The following is a 14,215-nucleotide window of genomic DNA, read 5'->3' as shown; positions in this document are numbered from 1 at the left end:
TATTTCTGGACTCTGTTCTAGTCCAATACAACACGTTTGATTAGATAAGCTTTATAATAAGTCTTGCAGTCAGGTATTGATAACTCTTCAACTTTGTTTCTTTTCAGAGTTCTTCCAGCTATTCTGGCTCCTTTTCATTTCTATGTGAATTTTAAAACCAGTTTGTCAATTTCTATTTAAGGGGAAAAAAGCCTGCTGTGGTTTTGATTGAAATTGTATTAAACCTATAGATCAATTTTAAGAGAATAAAAGTATATCTCTCCATTTAGTTATGTCCTGTAATTTTTTTAGCAGTGTTTTGTAGTTTTCAGGTTTTGGGTTTGTTTTTTTTTTTTCAAATTCACCTCTAGGTATTTCATATATATTATGCTATCATTTTTTTTTTCATTTCTGATTCTTGGTTGCTGATATACAGAAACATAACTATATAATTAATTTTTGTACATTAATCTTATATCCTGCAACCTTGCAAAACTCACTTATTCTAGTAGTTTATTTTCTGGATCATATTGGATTTTCTACCTGGTTAATCATATCATCTACAAATGAAGACAGTTTTACTTCTTTCTTTTCATTGGGTTTCTTTTATTTCTTGCCTGATTGCACTGACTGGAACTTCTGGTGCAATGTTGAATAGAAATACTTAGAGCAAACACCCTTGTATTATTCCTGATCTTAGAGGGGAAGCATTCAGTCAGATACTGGTAAATATATTAGTTGTAGGTTTCTCAGAGATGCCATTTACTAGGTTGAAAAGGTTCCCTTCTTTTTTTAATTTGCTGAGAGTCTTAGTTAGGGATGCATGTTACATTTTGTCAGATGTTTTTTCTGCATCAATTGAGGTGATTGTGTTGTTTTTGTTTATTAATAAAGTGAATTATATTAATTGATTTTTGAATATTAAAACAATCTTACATTCAGTCACTTACTGTGCTCACATAGTTAGATGTTCTGTTGTTGGGAACACATACACTAAAAATTTTTATGTCTTCCAGGAGAATTGACTTCTTTATCATTATGTAATTCCCTTCTTTATCTTACTGATAACTTTCCTTGGTTTGGTAACTTTTCCTTGGTCGCTCTGTCTGAAATTAATATAGCTACTCTTGCTTTCTTTTGATTAGTGTTAGCATGGTATATTTTTGTCCATCCACTTTACTTATATATGTGTCTTCATATTTAAAGTTTCTTATAGACAACATACAGTTGATTTGTATTTTTTATCCACTCTGACAGTCTGTCTTTTAGTCATCTAGATATTGACATTCAAAGTGATTATTGATACAGTTGGATTCATAGCTACATTTGTTAATGTTTCCTGTTTGTGGCCCTTATTCTTTGTTCCCATTTTTGTCTTCCACTCTTTTTCTGCCTTTTGTGGTTTTAATTGAGAATTTATATGATTTCATTTTCTCCTTTCTTAGCATATCAGTTATACTTTTTTTTTTATTTTTTCGGTGATTGCCCGAGTTTACAATATGCATTTAGTCCTACTCCCATTTCACTTTCTGTTAACATCATACTATTTCACAGGTAGTGCCAGTACTTTATAACAGCAAAATAATACTAGTTCCACCCTCTTGTTTCTTATATCATTGTTGTTATTTTACTTTATATATAAGCATACATATGTATATATATACATGCATACACACACAAGCATATATATATATATATATATATATATATATATATATATATATATATGATATGTACATAAACATACCTAATTAAATACATGGTTGCTATTATCTTGAACAAATTATTATCAGGTCAGTTAACAATAATAAAAATAAAAGCTTTACTTTATCTTCACTTATTCCTTCTTTCATGCTCTCCTTTCTTTATGTAGAAGCAAGTTTCTGACCTATATTGTTTTCCTTCTCCCTAAAGAACATCTCATAATGTTTCATGTAAGGGATTTTTACTGGCAACAAATTAACTCGATTTTTGTTTGAGAAAGTCTTTATTTCTCTTTTACTTTTGAAGGATAATTTTAAATGGTGCATTCTAAGTTGGTAGGGTTTTTTCTTTCAACACTTGAAATACTTCATTCCACTCTCTTCTTGCTTGCAAGGTTTTTGAGATGTCAGATATAGTTCTTAGCCTTGTTCCTCAATAAGTTGTGTTTTTCCTCTGGCTTCTTTGAGGACTTTATCTGTAATCAGAGTTTGAAGATGATATGCCGAGGTGTAGATTTTTTTTGAAATTTATTCTGCTTGGTGTTCTCTGAACTTTCTGGATCTGTAGTTTGGTGTCTGAAATTAATTTGGGGGAAATTCTCAGTCATTATTATTTCAAATATTTCTTCTGTTTCTTTCTTCTTGTTCTGGTATTCCCATTATGCTTATGGTATACCTTCTATAATTGTTCATAGTCCTTGGATATTCTGTTCTGGTTTTTCCAGTCTGCTTTTTGAAGTTTTTGAAGATTCCATTGATATGTCCTCTAGCTCAGAAGTTCTTTTCTTAGCAATGACCTATCTACTAATAAGCCTGTCAAAGGCATTCTTCTTGTCTGTTACAGTATTTTTTGTCTTTAGAGTTTCTTTTTGGTTCTTTCTTAGGATTTTCATCTCCTTTTTCATTGCCCATCTGTTCTTATGTGCTGTCTACTTTGTCCATTAGAGCCCTTAACATACATTAGTTGATTAGCAACTAATTACAGTTGTTCTAAATTCCCAGTCTGGTAATTCCCACATCTCTGCCAAGTCTAGTTCTGATGCTGGCTCTTTCTGTTCAAATTGGTTAGGTTTTTTGGTTTTTGGTTTTGTGAGGGTTTTTTGGGTTTTTGTTGTTTTATTTTGTTGTTGTTTTGTTGCTTTTTGATATACCTTGTAATTTTTTTCTTGATACCCAGACATAATGTACTCTGTAAAAAAATCTGCTATAAATAGGACTTTAGTAATATGCTGGTGAGTTGAACTCACATAGAACTATAGTTCTATGATTATGTCTCAGTCTTTTAGAGAGCCTATTCCTCTAGACTGTGACTTCACAAGTGTTTCTCAGTTTTTCTTCCCTCTTAGGTGGGACAGGATGGCTAGAGTGGACTGAAGTTGGGTACTTCCCTTACCCCAGGTCAGTTAAGCTCTAATAGTACCCTAGCAGGTTAGGCTCTGGTTAACTAGTTTCTACTGAGAACAAGCCTTTTTAAGGAGAACAGAGTTCTTGGGGCGCCTGAGTGGCTCAGTCAGTTAGGCTTTCAGCTTGCACTCAGGTCATGATCTCTCAGCTCTATGAGTTCGAGCCCTACATCAGGCTCTCTGCTGTCAGCATGGAGCCCACTTCGGGTCCTCCATCTCCTCCCTGCCCTTCCCACATGCACACAATTTCTCTTTCTCTCTCTCAAAAATAAATGAACACTTAATAATAAAAATTTTAAAAAAGAAGAAAAACAGAGTTATCTGGCATAGTTCAAACTGGTTCCTTTCTCCTCCCCCTGCTGGAAACTCAAGTGGATTTTTCTCTCATCTTTACCATGGGTATCTGGTCAAGCTCCTGGAGGTAAATGTCACAATATTTTTGAGGACCCCTATAAGACTAGATCCTCCTAGAGTTTTTAGCTCTGAGTTGTCCACACTGATCCTCCAATAATTCATCAATTACAGCTCAGGTTTTCTTACTTCACCACTGGTGAGTCTATGTTTCTGTTAGCCATGACTCCCTGAATTTTCCTGTGTCTCCAGTTTTGGGGGCAACAATTCGTCCCATGTCCTCCCCTGTCTTATGGATCCAAGGAAAGTTGTTGATCTTTCAATCTGTTCAACTTTTTACTTGTTCTTAGGACAAAATGGTGGCTTTTAAGCTCCTTACATGTGAAACTGGAAACTTAATTTCAAATCATTTTATTTTAGACTAATTTATTATTTTTTAAGAATTTTATTTTTTTTTTATATAATTTATTGTCAAATTGGTTTCCATACAACACCAGTGCTCATCCCAACAGGTGCCCTCCTCAATGCCCATCACCCACTTTCCCCTCTCCCCCACCGCCCATCAACCCTCAGTTTGTTCTCAGTATTTAAAACCCTCTTATGGTTTGCTTCCTTCCCTCTCTGTAACTTTTTTTTTCTTTTTCCCCCTTGCCCTCCCCCCCCACCCCGGGCTTCTGTTAAGTTTCTCAGGATCCACAGATGAGTGAAAACATATGGTATCTGTCTTTCTCTGCCTGACTTATTTCACTTAGCATAACACTCTCCTTTTCCATCCACGTTGCTACAAAAGGCCAGATTTCATTCTTTCTTGCCATGTAGTATTCCATTGTGTATATAAACCACAATTTCTTTATCCATTCATCAGTTGATGGACATTTAGGTTCTTTCCATAATTTGGCTATTGTTGAAAGTGCTGCTATAAACATCGGGGTACAAGTGCCCCTTATACATCAGCACTCCTGTATCCCTTGGATAAATTCCTACCAGTGCTATTGCCAGGTCATAGGGTAGATCTATTTTTAATTTTTTGAGGAACCTCCACACTGTTTTCCAGAGCAGCTGCACCAATTTGCATTCCCACCAACAGTGCAAGAGGGTTCCCGTTTCTCCACATCCTCGCCAGCATCTATAGTCTCCTGATGTGTCCATTTTAGCCACTCTGACTGGCGAGAGGTGGTATCTGAGTGTGGTTTTGATTTATATTTCCCTGATGAGGAGCGACGTTGAGCATCTTTTCATGTGCGGGTTGGCCATCTGGATGTCTTCTTTAGAGAAGTGTCCATTCATGTTTTCTGCCCATTTCTTCACTGGATTATTTGTTTTTCAGGTGTGGAGTTTGGTGAGTTGTTTATAGATTTTCGATACTAGCCCTTTATCCAATATGTCATTTGCAAATATCTTTTCCCATTCTGCCAGTTGCCTTTTAGTTTTGTTGATTGTTTCCTAATCTAATTTATTATAATAAATATAAGTTGATGGTTCTGCTCTTCATCCTTTTCTTACCTAACCAATCTTATCCCATTCCCCCTTTCCCAGCCCTGACTTATTTCTTCCACTCATCCTATAGATCTTAACTTAAATGTCATTGCTTCCAAGAGACTTTCCCTGACTCTCTAAAATAATCAGATCCCCAAGCAATGTCCCTTCAGCACTCTGTACTTACCATATCATAACATTCATTATACTTTGTAGAACTTGTTTTTTTTTCCCTGAGGAACTCTCAGCTTCTGGTTTACTCCTGTGGCCCCACTGTCAAGCATAGTGTGTGATGCCCAGCAGGTCTTTTTGTTGATTGCATAAATATGAAGAGCTTTCCTGCATTTCAGATATATTGTACATTACTAACTTGTGCCTACATGTTAATAATGTTATGAAACAAAGCAAAATTCTAAGGGGCATGATTGGTTACCTTATCATTTTTCTAAACCATGTTTTAAATGTCAATAGTTAAGCTAAGAAGTGCATTAATTATTATACTTCTGGTTCAACACATTTCTCTCTCTCTCTCTCTCTCTCTCTCTCTATATATATATATATATATATATATGTATATGTATATACATATGTATATGTATATGTACATGTACATATACATGTATATGTATGTATTTTTTTTTTCCAGGATGCAGAAGAATACACAGATTTGCCAGTAAGACACAATGAAGATCATATGAATAGCGAACTGGCAAAATGTCTTCCCTTTGAATCAAATCCTCATTCATATGATAGCCCTCACACCAAAGCACATCTCCTACTACAGGCACATCTCAGCAGAACCATGCTGCCCTGCCCAGATTATGACACTGATACCAAAACAGTCTTGGACCAAGCACTCAGAGTATGTCAGGTATGAAAGTCTAATACCTATATTTTCTCCCATCATTTGTTTTTTTTTTTTTTCCTGTTTTAGGATAAAATATACTTGCATTTAAAGTATTTTATCATAGCATTGTTGGGAAAAACCAGGTAAATCAAGAATTTTCAAAGGAAAAAGCAAGTGTAAATGCAATAAGATGACAATTTCAGTCATCCGTTGGATGAAAATTAAAAGTTGGACTAGTGCTTGCTTTAGCAGCACACATACTAAAATTGGAACAACACAGAGAAGATCAGCATGGCCCCTGCGCAAAGGATGACATTCAAATTCGTGAAGCGTTCCACACTGGGGAAAAAAAAAAAAGTAAAAACTAAATGCCAGGTACTTTTCTCGGTACTGAATGAACAAGCAGAAGACTACCTGCTATTACGGGCTTTCACTTGAGATGGAAAAGACAATTAAAAATATAAGTCAAGAGGTGATAACTGCTATTTTTTTTAAAAAGTAATGAAATATAATGAAAATATAGACAAAGATGGAAGGTTCCATTTTGCACTTTCTTGCTTACAAGGTGACATTAAAGAAAGAATTAAAAGCAGACAGTGAGCCATAGGAGGATTTGAGGGGTATATTCCAAAAACTATAAAAAGCTAGTGCCAACTCTCTCATGTAGGAACTTGGTATAGTCAAACAAAAGTCACAGAGACCATTGTAAAAAAGGTGAAAGGGGGCACCAAAAATAAAGTCAAAACACAGTAGATGTGGACATTATAGAGAAAATGGGGGTAGGTCAAGGCAGGGAGTGTGTAAACCATTAAGAATGTTGGACTTTCCTCTGAGAGGGAAGCTGCTAGAACAGTGGTTTACTAGTGGTTATGTTAGTTATATCTATGAATACTTACCATAGTAATTAAAACTGAAAAATTTTCAAATATTATGTTATTTAAAAATAACAATAACAACCCCATTATATGTTAACATAAAAGTAACATGATTTTTCAGGAAAAGTATTTTTCAAGACAATAAAGAAAATTAGTGAAATGTGTAATTAATTACATTTTTGCAAATATCTTTAATGTCTAGCTTAATAGAAGTCAGCTAGATTCACATATCTTTTTGCAATCAGTCTATTAAAATATGATGTTCTATGAAAAAAAAAAAAAGTCATGAAATCTATGAAGAAAAAGCCAGCCTGACAGAGATACATAGTTCAAAAAAGGGAAGAGTATTTCTATAGCCTTTTCAGGTAATTGTGAATATTCTTTTTTGAAAGTACCTGAAAACTTGACCTGTGGTATTTCTTGAAGGTTAGTTGCAGTGTAGATTCTGAAACCCTATCAATGAACTTTTCATACCTTGAATGCTTTTAGGGTAGGCCTGAAATGATGGTGGCTGGACCTGATTGGTGTGTGTGAGATTGGTGAGAATATGTTGGTTCCTGTATTTTTTTTTTCCAGAACTAACAGAATATGCTAATGAATTAGAAAAGGGTTTTGGGGGGCACCTGGGTGGCTTAGTTGGTTGAGTATCAGACTCTTGATCTCCACTCAGGTCATGATCTCACGGTTCCTGAGTTAGAGCCCCCCTTGGGCTGCACACTGAGCATGAAGCCTACTTGAGATTCTTCTCTCTCTCTGCCCCTCTCCGCCACTCGTGCTCGCTCTCTCTCTCTCTCTCTCTCACTCACTCTCTGTAAAATAAAATATTTTTTTAGTTAAGAAAATGAAAAGGTTTTTTTTTTTCCATAAAATGAGAAGCCAAAAATGATTCCAAGGCTTTTCTCCTGAGCAACTGGAAGCATGGAGCTGCCACTTACTGGGAGTAATTGGAAGAGGAGCAGGGTGGGGGGAGCACTCCTAAGCGATTGAGACTATGAGAGATTTGGTTTTCCTCACTATACCTTTTTTGCACATTTCTGTAATGAAAAACAATTTTTTTTAATTTTCAAAAAACTGAAGGTGTTTTTAAGATAGAGTAAATGAGTCTGTGAACATGGAGTTTACTTACAAAATTAAAGACTTGAAATTACTTAAGAGTCTTTCCGGTTATGGAATGCTGTAAAATATTACAATTCCATTAGTAAATTCTACATGTATGTAAAATATCTGCATCTGTGTGTGACAAGAGGCCTGGAGAGAAGATCTAGAATAGTGTCCACCAAAAGGTTAACAGTAACCATCTCTGTAGCAGGATTGTGGGTGATTTTCAATTTCTTCTTTATGCTTTTCTAAACTGTTTGAATGTTTTAAATTTAGCTTCTAACATTGTTATTATCAGAAAAAAATTAATTTTATTATTTAAAAGAATAGGAATATTTCATTAGAGTAAGCACAAACTTTCAGGAAGTAGGGAACTAAAGGTATAATTAACACACAACATTTTTTTACATCCTTTTATAACCACCACATGGTTTGCCTCTCTGATTTGCCACTCGATTTGTCATACTTTATTTTTTTTAAGTTTATTTACTTATTTTTAGAGACAGAGAGAGAGAGAGAGTGCACGCAAGTGGGAAAGGGACAGAGAGGGAGAGGAAGACAGAGAGAATCCCAAGCAGGCTCTGCACTGTCAGCACAGAGCCTGACACAGGGCTCGAACCACAAACCACGAGATCATGACCTGAGTGGAAGTCAAGAGTCAGACACTTAACTGACTGAGCCACGCAAGCACCCCTGTCACACTTTATAAACAAAGTTAAAGTTTCTAAACTTTAGATACTCATTTGTGAGTGGCCCTGGATACTCATTTGTGTTTCCTGTAACTGGTTTTTCCCCCTTCAAATATTGACCTGTTAATGAATCCAGGGGTTAGCAAGGGTTAGAGAGGTCATAAGAGGAATTAAATTTTGATGCTTGCAAGTATACTTATAGATGTACGTTTTATGTCATGTGTAAAAATTACATGATTATACTAATTTTTTATACTTTCTTTTTCACCACTTAGTCATTATGATCCAAAGACTATATAGTAATAGAAATTAGCAATTTCCAGAGAAGTCTATTTCTAAATTTGCTATAAGGGAAAAGGATTACATCAGATACTTTTATTCTCTATTAGATATTTTTACATACCATTTCTTGGGATGATATTTATATTTATTGAATATGTTTGATCCTTCTGAATAGGATCTAAAGAGAAATAGTTTTCTTTTTAATTACAAAAGCAATACACTTCATTGTAAAAAATTTAGAAAAACATTAAAATTAGTCATTCACAGTAAATATTTCTTCATCCTCACAAATATGAGGCTCTTATTGTTAATGGATTTTAAATTTTTTATTTTGAAACAATTTCAGGCTTAGAAAAAATTGATAAAAATAGTAAAATGAAATTTCTGTGTATCTTTTGCCCAACATCCCCTAATTTAACAACTTGCCTCAGTTCTAATCTAGTCTATTAGCTTGTCTGCAGACCTCATTCAGATTTTGTCTATTTGAATTTTATCTCACTAATGCCCTTTCTCTAGACCAAGATCCAATCTGAGATCCCTCATTGCATTTCATTTTTTTAAGTTTTTATTTTAATTCCAGTTTGTGAACATGAAGCGTTATATTAGTTTTAGATGTACGATACAGTTATTCAACATTCCATATGTCACCTGGTGTTCATCATGACAAGTGCACTTCTTAATCCCCATCACCTATTTCACCCAACCTCCACCCATATACCCTCCCCCCACCTACCTCCCCTCTGTTAACCATCAGTTTGTTCTCTGTAGTTAAGAATCTGTTTCTTGTTTTGTCTCTTTCTCTCTTTCTCTTTTTTTCCCCTTTGGACAATTGTTTCTTAAATTCCACATAAATATGAGTGAAATCATATGGTATTTGTCTTTCTCTGACTTATTTTGCTTAGCATTATATTCTGTAACTCCATCTATGTCATTACAAATGGCAAGATTTCATTCTTCTTATGGCTAAATAATATTCTGTTCGTGTGTGTGTGTGTGTGTGTGTGTGTGTGTTCATTCTTTGGGTAAATACTCAAAAGTGCAATTGCTAGATCATAGGTTAGTTCTATTTTTAACTTTCTGAGGACCCTCCATACCATTTACCACAGTGGCTACATCAGTTTGCATTCCCACCAACAGTGCTAGAGGGTTTCTTTTTCTCCACATCCTCGCCAACACGTTTCTTGTGTTATTGCTTTTAGCCATTCTAACAGGTGTAAGGCGATAACACATTGTAGTTTTAATTTGCACTTCCCTAATGATAAGTGATGATGAGCATCTTTTCATGTGTTTGTTGGCCATCTCTCTGTTTTCTTTGGAAAAATGTCTGTTCATGTCTTCTGCCCATTTCTAATTGGATTAGTTCTTTTGACGGTATTGATTTGCATAAGTTCTTCATATATTTTGGATACTAGTCCTTTATCAGATATGTCATTTGCAAATATCTTCTCCCATTCCATAGATTGCCTTTCAGTTTTATTGATTGTTTCCTTCACTGTGCAGAAGCTTTTTATTTTGATTTGGTCCCAATAGTATCTTTTTGCTTTTGTTTTTCTTGCCTCGGGGAACCAATGTAGAAAAAATTACTATGGCCAGTGTCAGAGAAGTTACTGCCTGTGCTCTCCTCTAGGACTTTTATGGTTTCACGTCTCATATTTAGGTCTTTAATTCACTTTGAATTTATTTTTGTGTATGGTTTAAGAAAGTGGTCCAGTTTCATTCCTTTGCATATTGCCCTCCATTTTTCCTAGCACCATTTGTTGAAGATACTGTCTTTTTCCCATTGGACATTCTTTCCTGCTTTGTTGAAGAAACCCACATTGCATTTCATAATCATGTCTCCTCAGTCCCCTTGAATTTCATGATATTGGCCATCTTTGAAGAATATGTGTGTGTGTGTGTGTGTGTGTGTGTGTGTGTATACATATATATATATATATATATATATAGAGAGAGAGAGAGAGAGAGAGAGATGTGTGTGTGTGTTTATTTTTATTTGTGTATGTATTTAGCAAGAATACCACAAAAGTGATGTCTTGCACCCTCACTATATCATATCAGGAGGCTTATGACATTGATGGTCTCATTACCAGTGAAATTAACTTGTACAATTGAGGTGGTATCTGCCAGGCTTCTCCACGATAGTTACTTCTTTTTTTTTTTTTTTTATAATTAGTAGGTATTTTGTGGGCAGATATTTTGAGATTTGAGATTATGCAATATCCAATTTCCTATCATACTTTCCTACATTATTTTTAGCATCTATTGGTGAATTTTGCCTGAAGCAATTATTACTATTCTGATTTTCTGTTTCCATTTTTCCCAGAATTCTGCTGGAATGAAGAACTTTTTCTTCTCCACTTATTTATTTATTTTATCCATCTGTTTATTTATATAAGTATAAACTCATGAGCGTTTGTTTTATTCTGTTGGGTAAAATCCATTGCTTTCATTATTTATTTTGCTACACAGATACGTCTCAGCAACAACCACTGGGCATCTCACACTTGGCTCTGGTATCTCTCTGACATGCCCACATTATGTTTTTAACATCACTTGCAGCCTTCCCTCTTCTACTTTCCCTGTCTCAGCCTTGGAATTAGCAAATTTTCCAAAAAGCCTGGTTCTTTTTATTAGAGAATAATTTAGAGACTAAAATCTGGATCTTTGCTGACTCCATCACCACCTGGGTATTTTGCCTCTAGGCCCTCTCTTTGGGCAAAGCTAGGAGATACGAGTATGCATACTCAGACATATCCATTTGTATATCTTCTTATCTCTGTGTATATGTATATATGTATGTGAAAATATTTGTATTTATAAACCCATGAGTTCATTCTAATACCTACAATTCCAATCTAATACCAAAAGGTTCATTTTACTCTTTTTTTATATGAAATATATTGTCAAATTGGTTTCCATACAACACCCAGTGCTCCTCCCAACAGGTGCCCTCCTCAATGCCCATCACCCACCCTCTCCTCCCTCCCACTCCCCATCAACCCTCAGTTTTTTCTCATTTTACTCTTCTTTTTAAACTCCTTCATCCCCCTGCGAGAAACCTGGTTCTCATTAATCAAAACATATTTACTATTCCTCAATTCTACCATATTCCTAATGTCATTTTAGGATTACTAACCCTTTTTCCTACAAAAATCAAATTTACTAGCTAGGGTGCAATAGTTGTGTATTGTTCTTTTTTGTCCCTGGAAGCTCAGAAGGTCTTTTTCTTTGTACACCTCTCACTTTTTTCTTTTGCATATTTTATCATGTTATTTTATAAACTATCTTAACTTAATAATTTATAACATTAAATATTTTTAACACTAAATATTTTTCCCAACATAATTTCTTTTTTTTTTATTTTTTCTTAACGTTTATTTATTTTTGAGACAGAGACAGAGCATGAACAGGGGAGGGGCAGAGAGAGAGGGAGACACAGAATCTGAAACAGGCTCCAGGCTCTGAGCTGTCAGCACAGAGCCGGACGCGGGGCTCGAACTCACTGACCGTGAGATCATGACCTGAGCCGAAGTCGGACACCCAACCGACCAAGCCACCCAGGCGCCCCACCCAACATAATTTCTAATGACTGCACTATATTCCTTCATATGAAGGTCATACTTTATTTAATGAGTCCCTTATAGCCAGACATTGTGGTGGAATTTTCTTTATTAAAAATTACAAGTATTAGTTATGATCATCTTGAATGTTGAGTTGGCTAATCAGAAGCCACATGGTAAAAAAAAATCTTTGTTGTAAAGAGATGGCAACCAGCCATCCTAAATCCTCTGATTCCTGCAATTTCTTATAAGATTGTGATAGAAGTAAACAAGTCAGGAAAAGGAAAGAATATTACAGTTGCCAATGGAAATTTGGGGGTGAAAATCAAGAGTTGGTAAAATTTTATGTGGTGGCTGATTGACAGTTTTATTATTGTACCCTATTTTTCTCATTTGATTACGTGGATATTGTTGGCCTTAGAAAGCATTGGTTCACACAGTTTTCCAAGCTGCAGCCCTGCTGGCTGATTGAAAATTATACTCCTGCCCCCATGGGACATCAGCATGACCTTGTGGTCTATGCGTGGGACTCAATGCCACCAGCTCTTACCATAAATCCAGCTCTGCTCTGGTTTTAGTATAAGGTGTTAGGCAAGTCACTTAACCCCTCGTTTTTGAATAAGAATAACACCTCACAAGAATAGGGCATTAGTTAATGTTTATAAATTAAACAATTTAAGGACTCAAGGAAGTAGGTTTATTTTAGTACCCTTATTCATAGTAGCTCTTTTATTTCCTTGCTTTATCATAGTCATTTAACTCCAAAGTTAATATTTTTTAAAGTTTATTCATTTTGAGAGAGAGATGGTGTGCAAGTGGGGGAGAGGCAGAGAGGGAGAGTGAGAATCCCAAGCAGCCTCTGCACTGTCAGTGCACCACCACAAGCCTGAGGTGGGGCTCAAACCAGTGAACCGTAAGATTGTGACTGAGCCAAAGTCAAATGCTTACCTGACTGAACTACCCAGGTGCCCCTAAATATTTTTTTTAAGTTTATTTCTTTATTTTGAGAGCGAGAGCGTGCACACACAAGGAGGGGAGGAGCAGAGGGGGGAGAAAGAGAATCCAAGCAGGCTCAAACTCATGATCTGAGCTGAAATCAATAGTAAAATGCTTGACCAACTGAGCCACCTGGGTGCCCCTATAGAAACATACCTTTTATATGAGCCATCATTTAGATTATGAAAACTCTGTAGTCTTGACAGAAACATAGTTACGTAGTTGTATTTCCCTGCTTGAAGTCAGAATGTACCATACAGCCTGCCTTTCCTTCTTATACCCATTTTAAAGTATGTATCAAGGTCATTTGTTCCATTCTTTTGCTTTGGCGGTGTTTTTGTAATGGCTCCTTTTAATATGTTACTGTTACTAGTATTTCCATTCTATCCCACTGAATAAAAATAAAAGTAAAAATTACTGTGCATACCTCACTTTTTAAAATCTTCTTAAAATGTTCTAATTTGTAAATTGAGTAATTACAGAATTGATTGTTCCTACTATTCACCTTTGAAATTCTCTTCTTGATCATGGTACTTGTAATATATATTTAAAATGCAGTAAGTGATATGACATGCTTTCTGTGCGGGGCACACCAAAGGAAAACTTTATGTTTTCAGCTTTTGTGAAAATATTACAAATAAGAAGTATCAAAAATTAAACTGACTTGCCTAAATTTTCCAAATTTGACAGCAAAGCCAGAACTGCTGATGTCTTGATTAGCTCTCTGCTGTTGTGTGGGTTTTTGTCCTGTTTTGTTTGGTTTGTTTTTTATCAAGACACAAAGAAATTGATGTTCATAGAAGTTAAATAACTATGTTACAGGTGATTTGTCAAGGCAGTCCATGCTGAAACCAGTGGAAATTCCAGGACTTTAAATCCTGATCAAATATCTCTGATCTTTTCTAAAAAGTGCTATAAGTCTTTACATTAAAGTCATCTTCAATTTTACTTAAAAA

The 14,215-nt window shown here is 35.3% G+C and overlaps 1 protein-coding gene and 1 non-coding gene across 4 annotated transcripts in view; both read left to right on the top strand.

Annotated features, from left to right (window-relative positions):
- The window catches only part of ASCC3 (activating signal cointegrator 1 complex subunit 3), a 357,007-nt gene that overhangs the window by 318,761 nt on the left and 24,031 nt on the right, over positions 1–14,215 (top strand). For all 3 annotated transcript variants that reach the window (XM_060616263.3, XM_060616264.3, XM_060616262.3), the window contains exon 37: positions 5,559–5,783. In XM_060616263.3, the coding sequence (XP_060472246.3) occupies positions 5,559–5,783 (225 nt within the window). The remainder of the gene's footprint in view (positions 1–5,558; positions 5,784–14,215) is intronic.
- Positions 5,996–6,103, top strand: LOC132668061 (U6 spliceosomal RNA). Its single transcript, XR_009605433.1, has one exon. It is a non-coding gene; the product is annotated as a U6 spliceosomal RNA (small nuclear RNA).

Source organism: Panthera onca, chromosome B2 (assembly GCF_046562875.1).
Source record: "Panthera onca isolate mPanOnc1 chromosome B2, mPanOnc1 haplotype 2, whole genome shotgun sequence".
NCBI classification, from domain to species: Eukaryota; Metazoa; Chordata; class Mammalia; order Carnivora; family Felidae; genus Panthera; species Panthera onca.
Note: the sequence above shows the minus strand (reverse complement) of the source record. Positions and strands in the feature narration are given on the sequence as shown.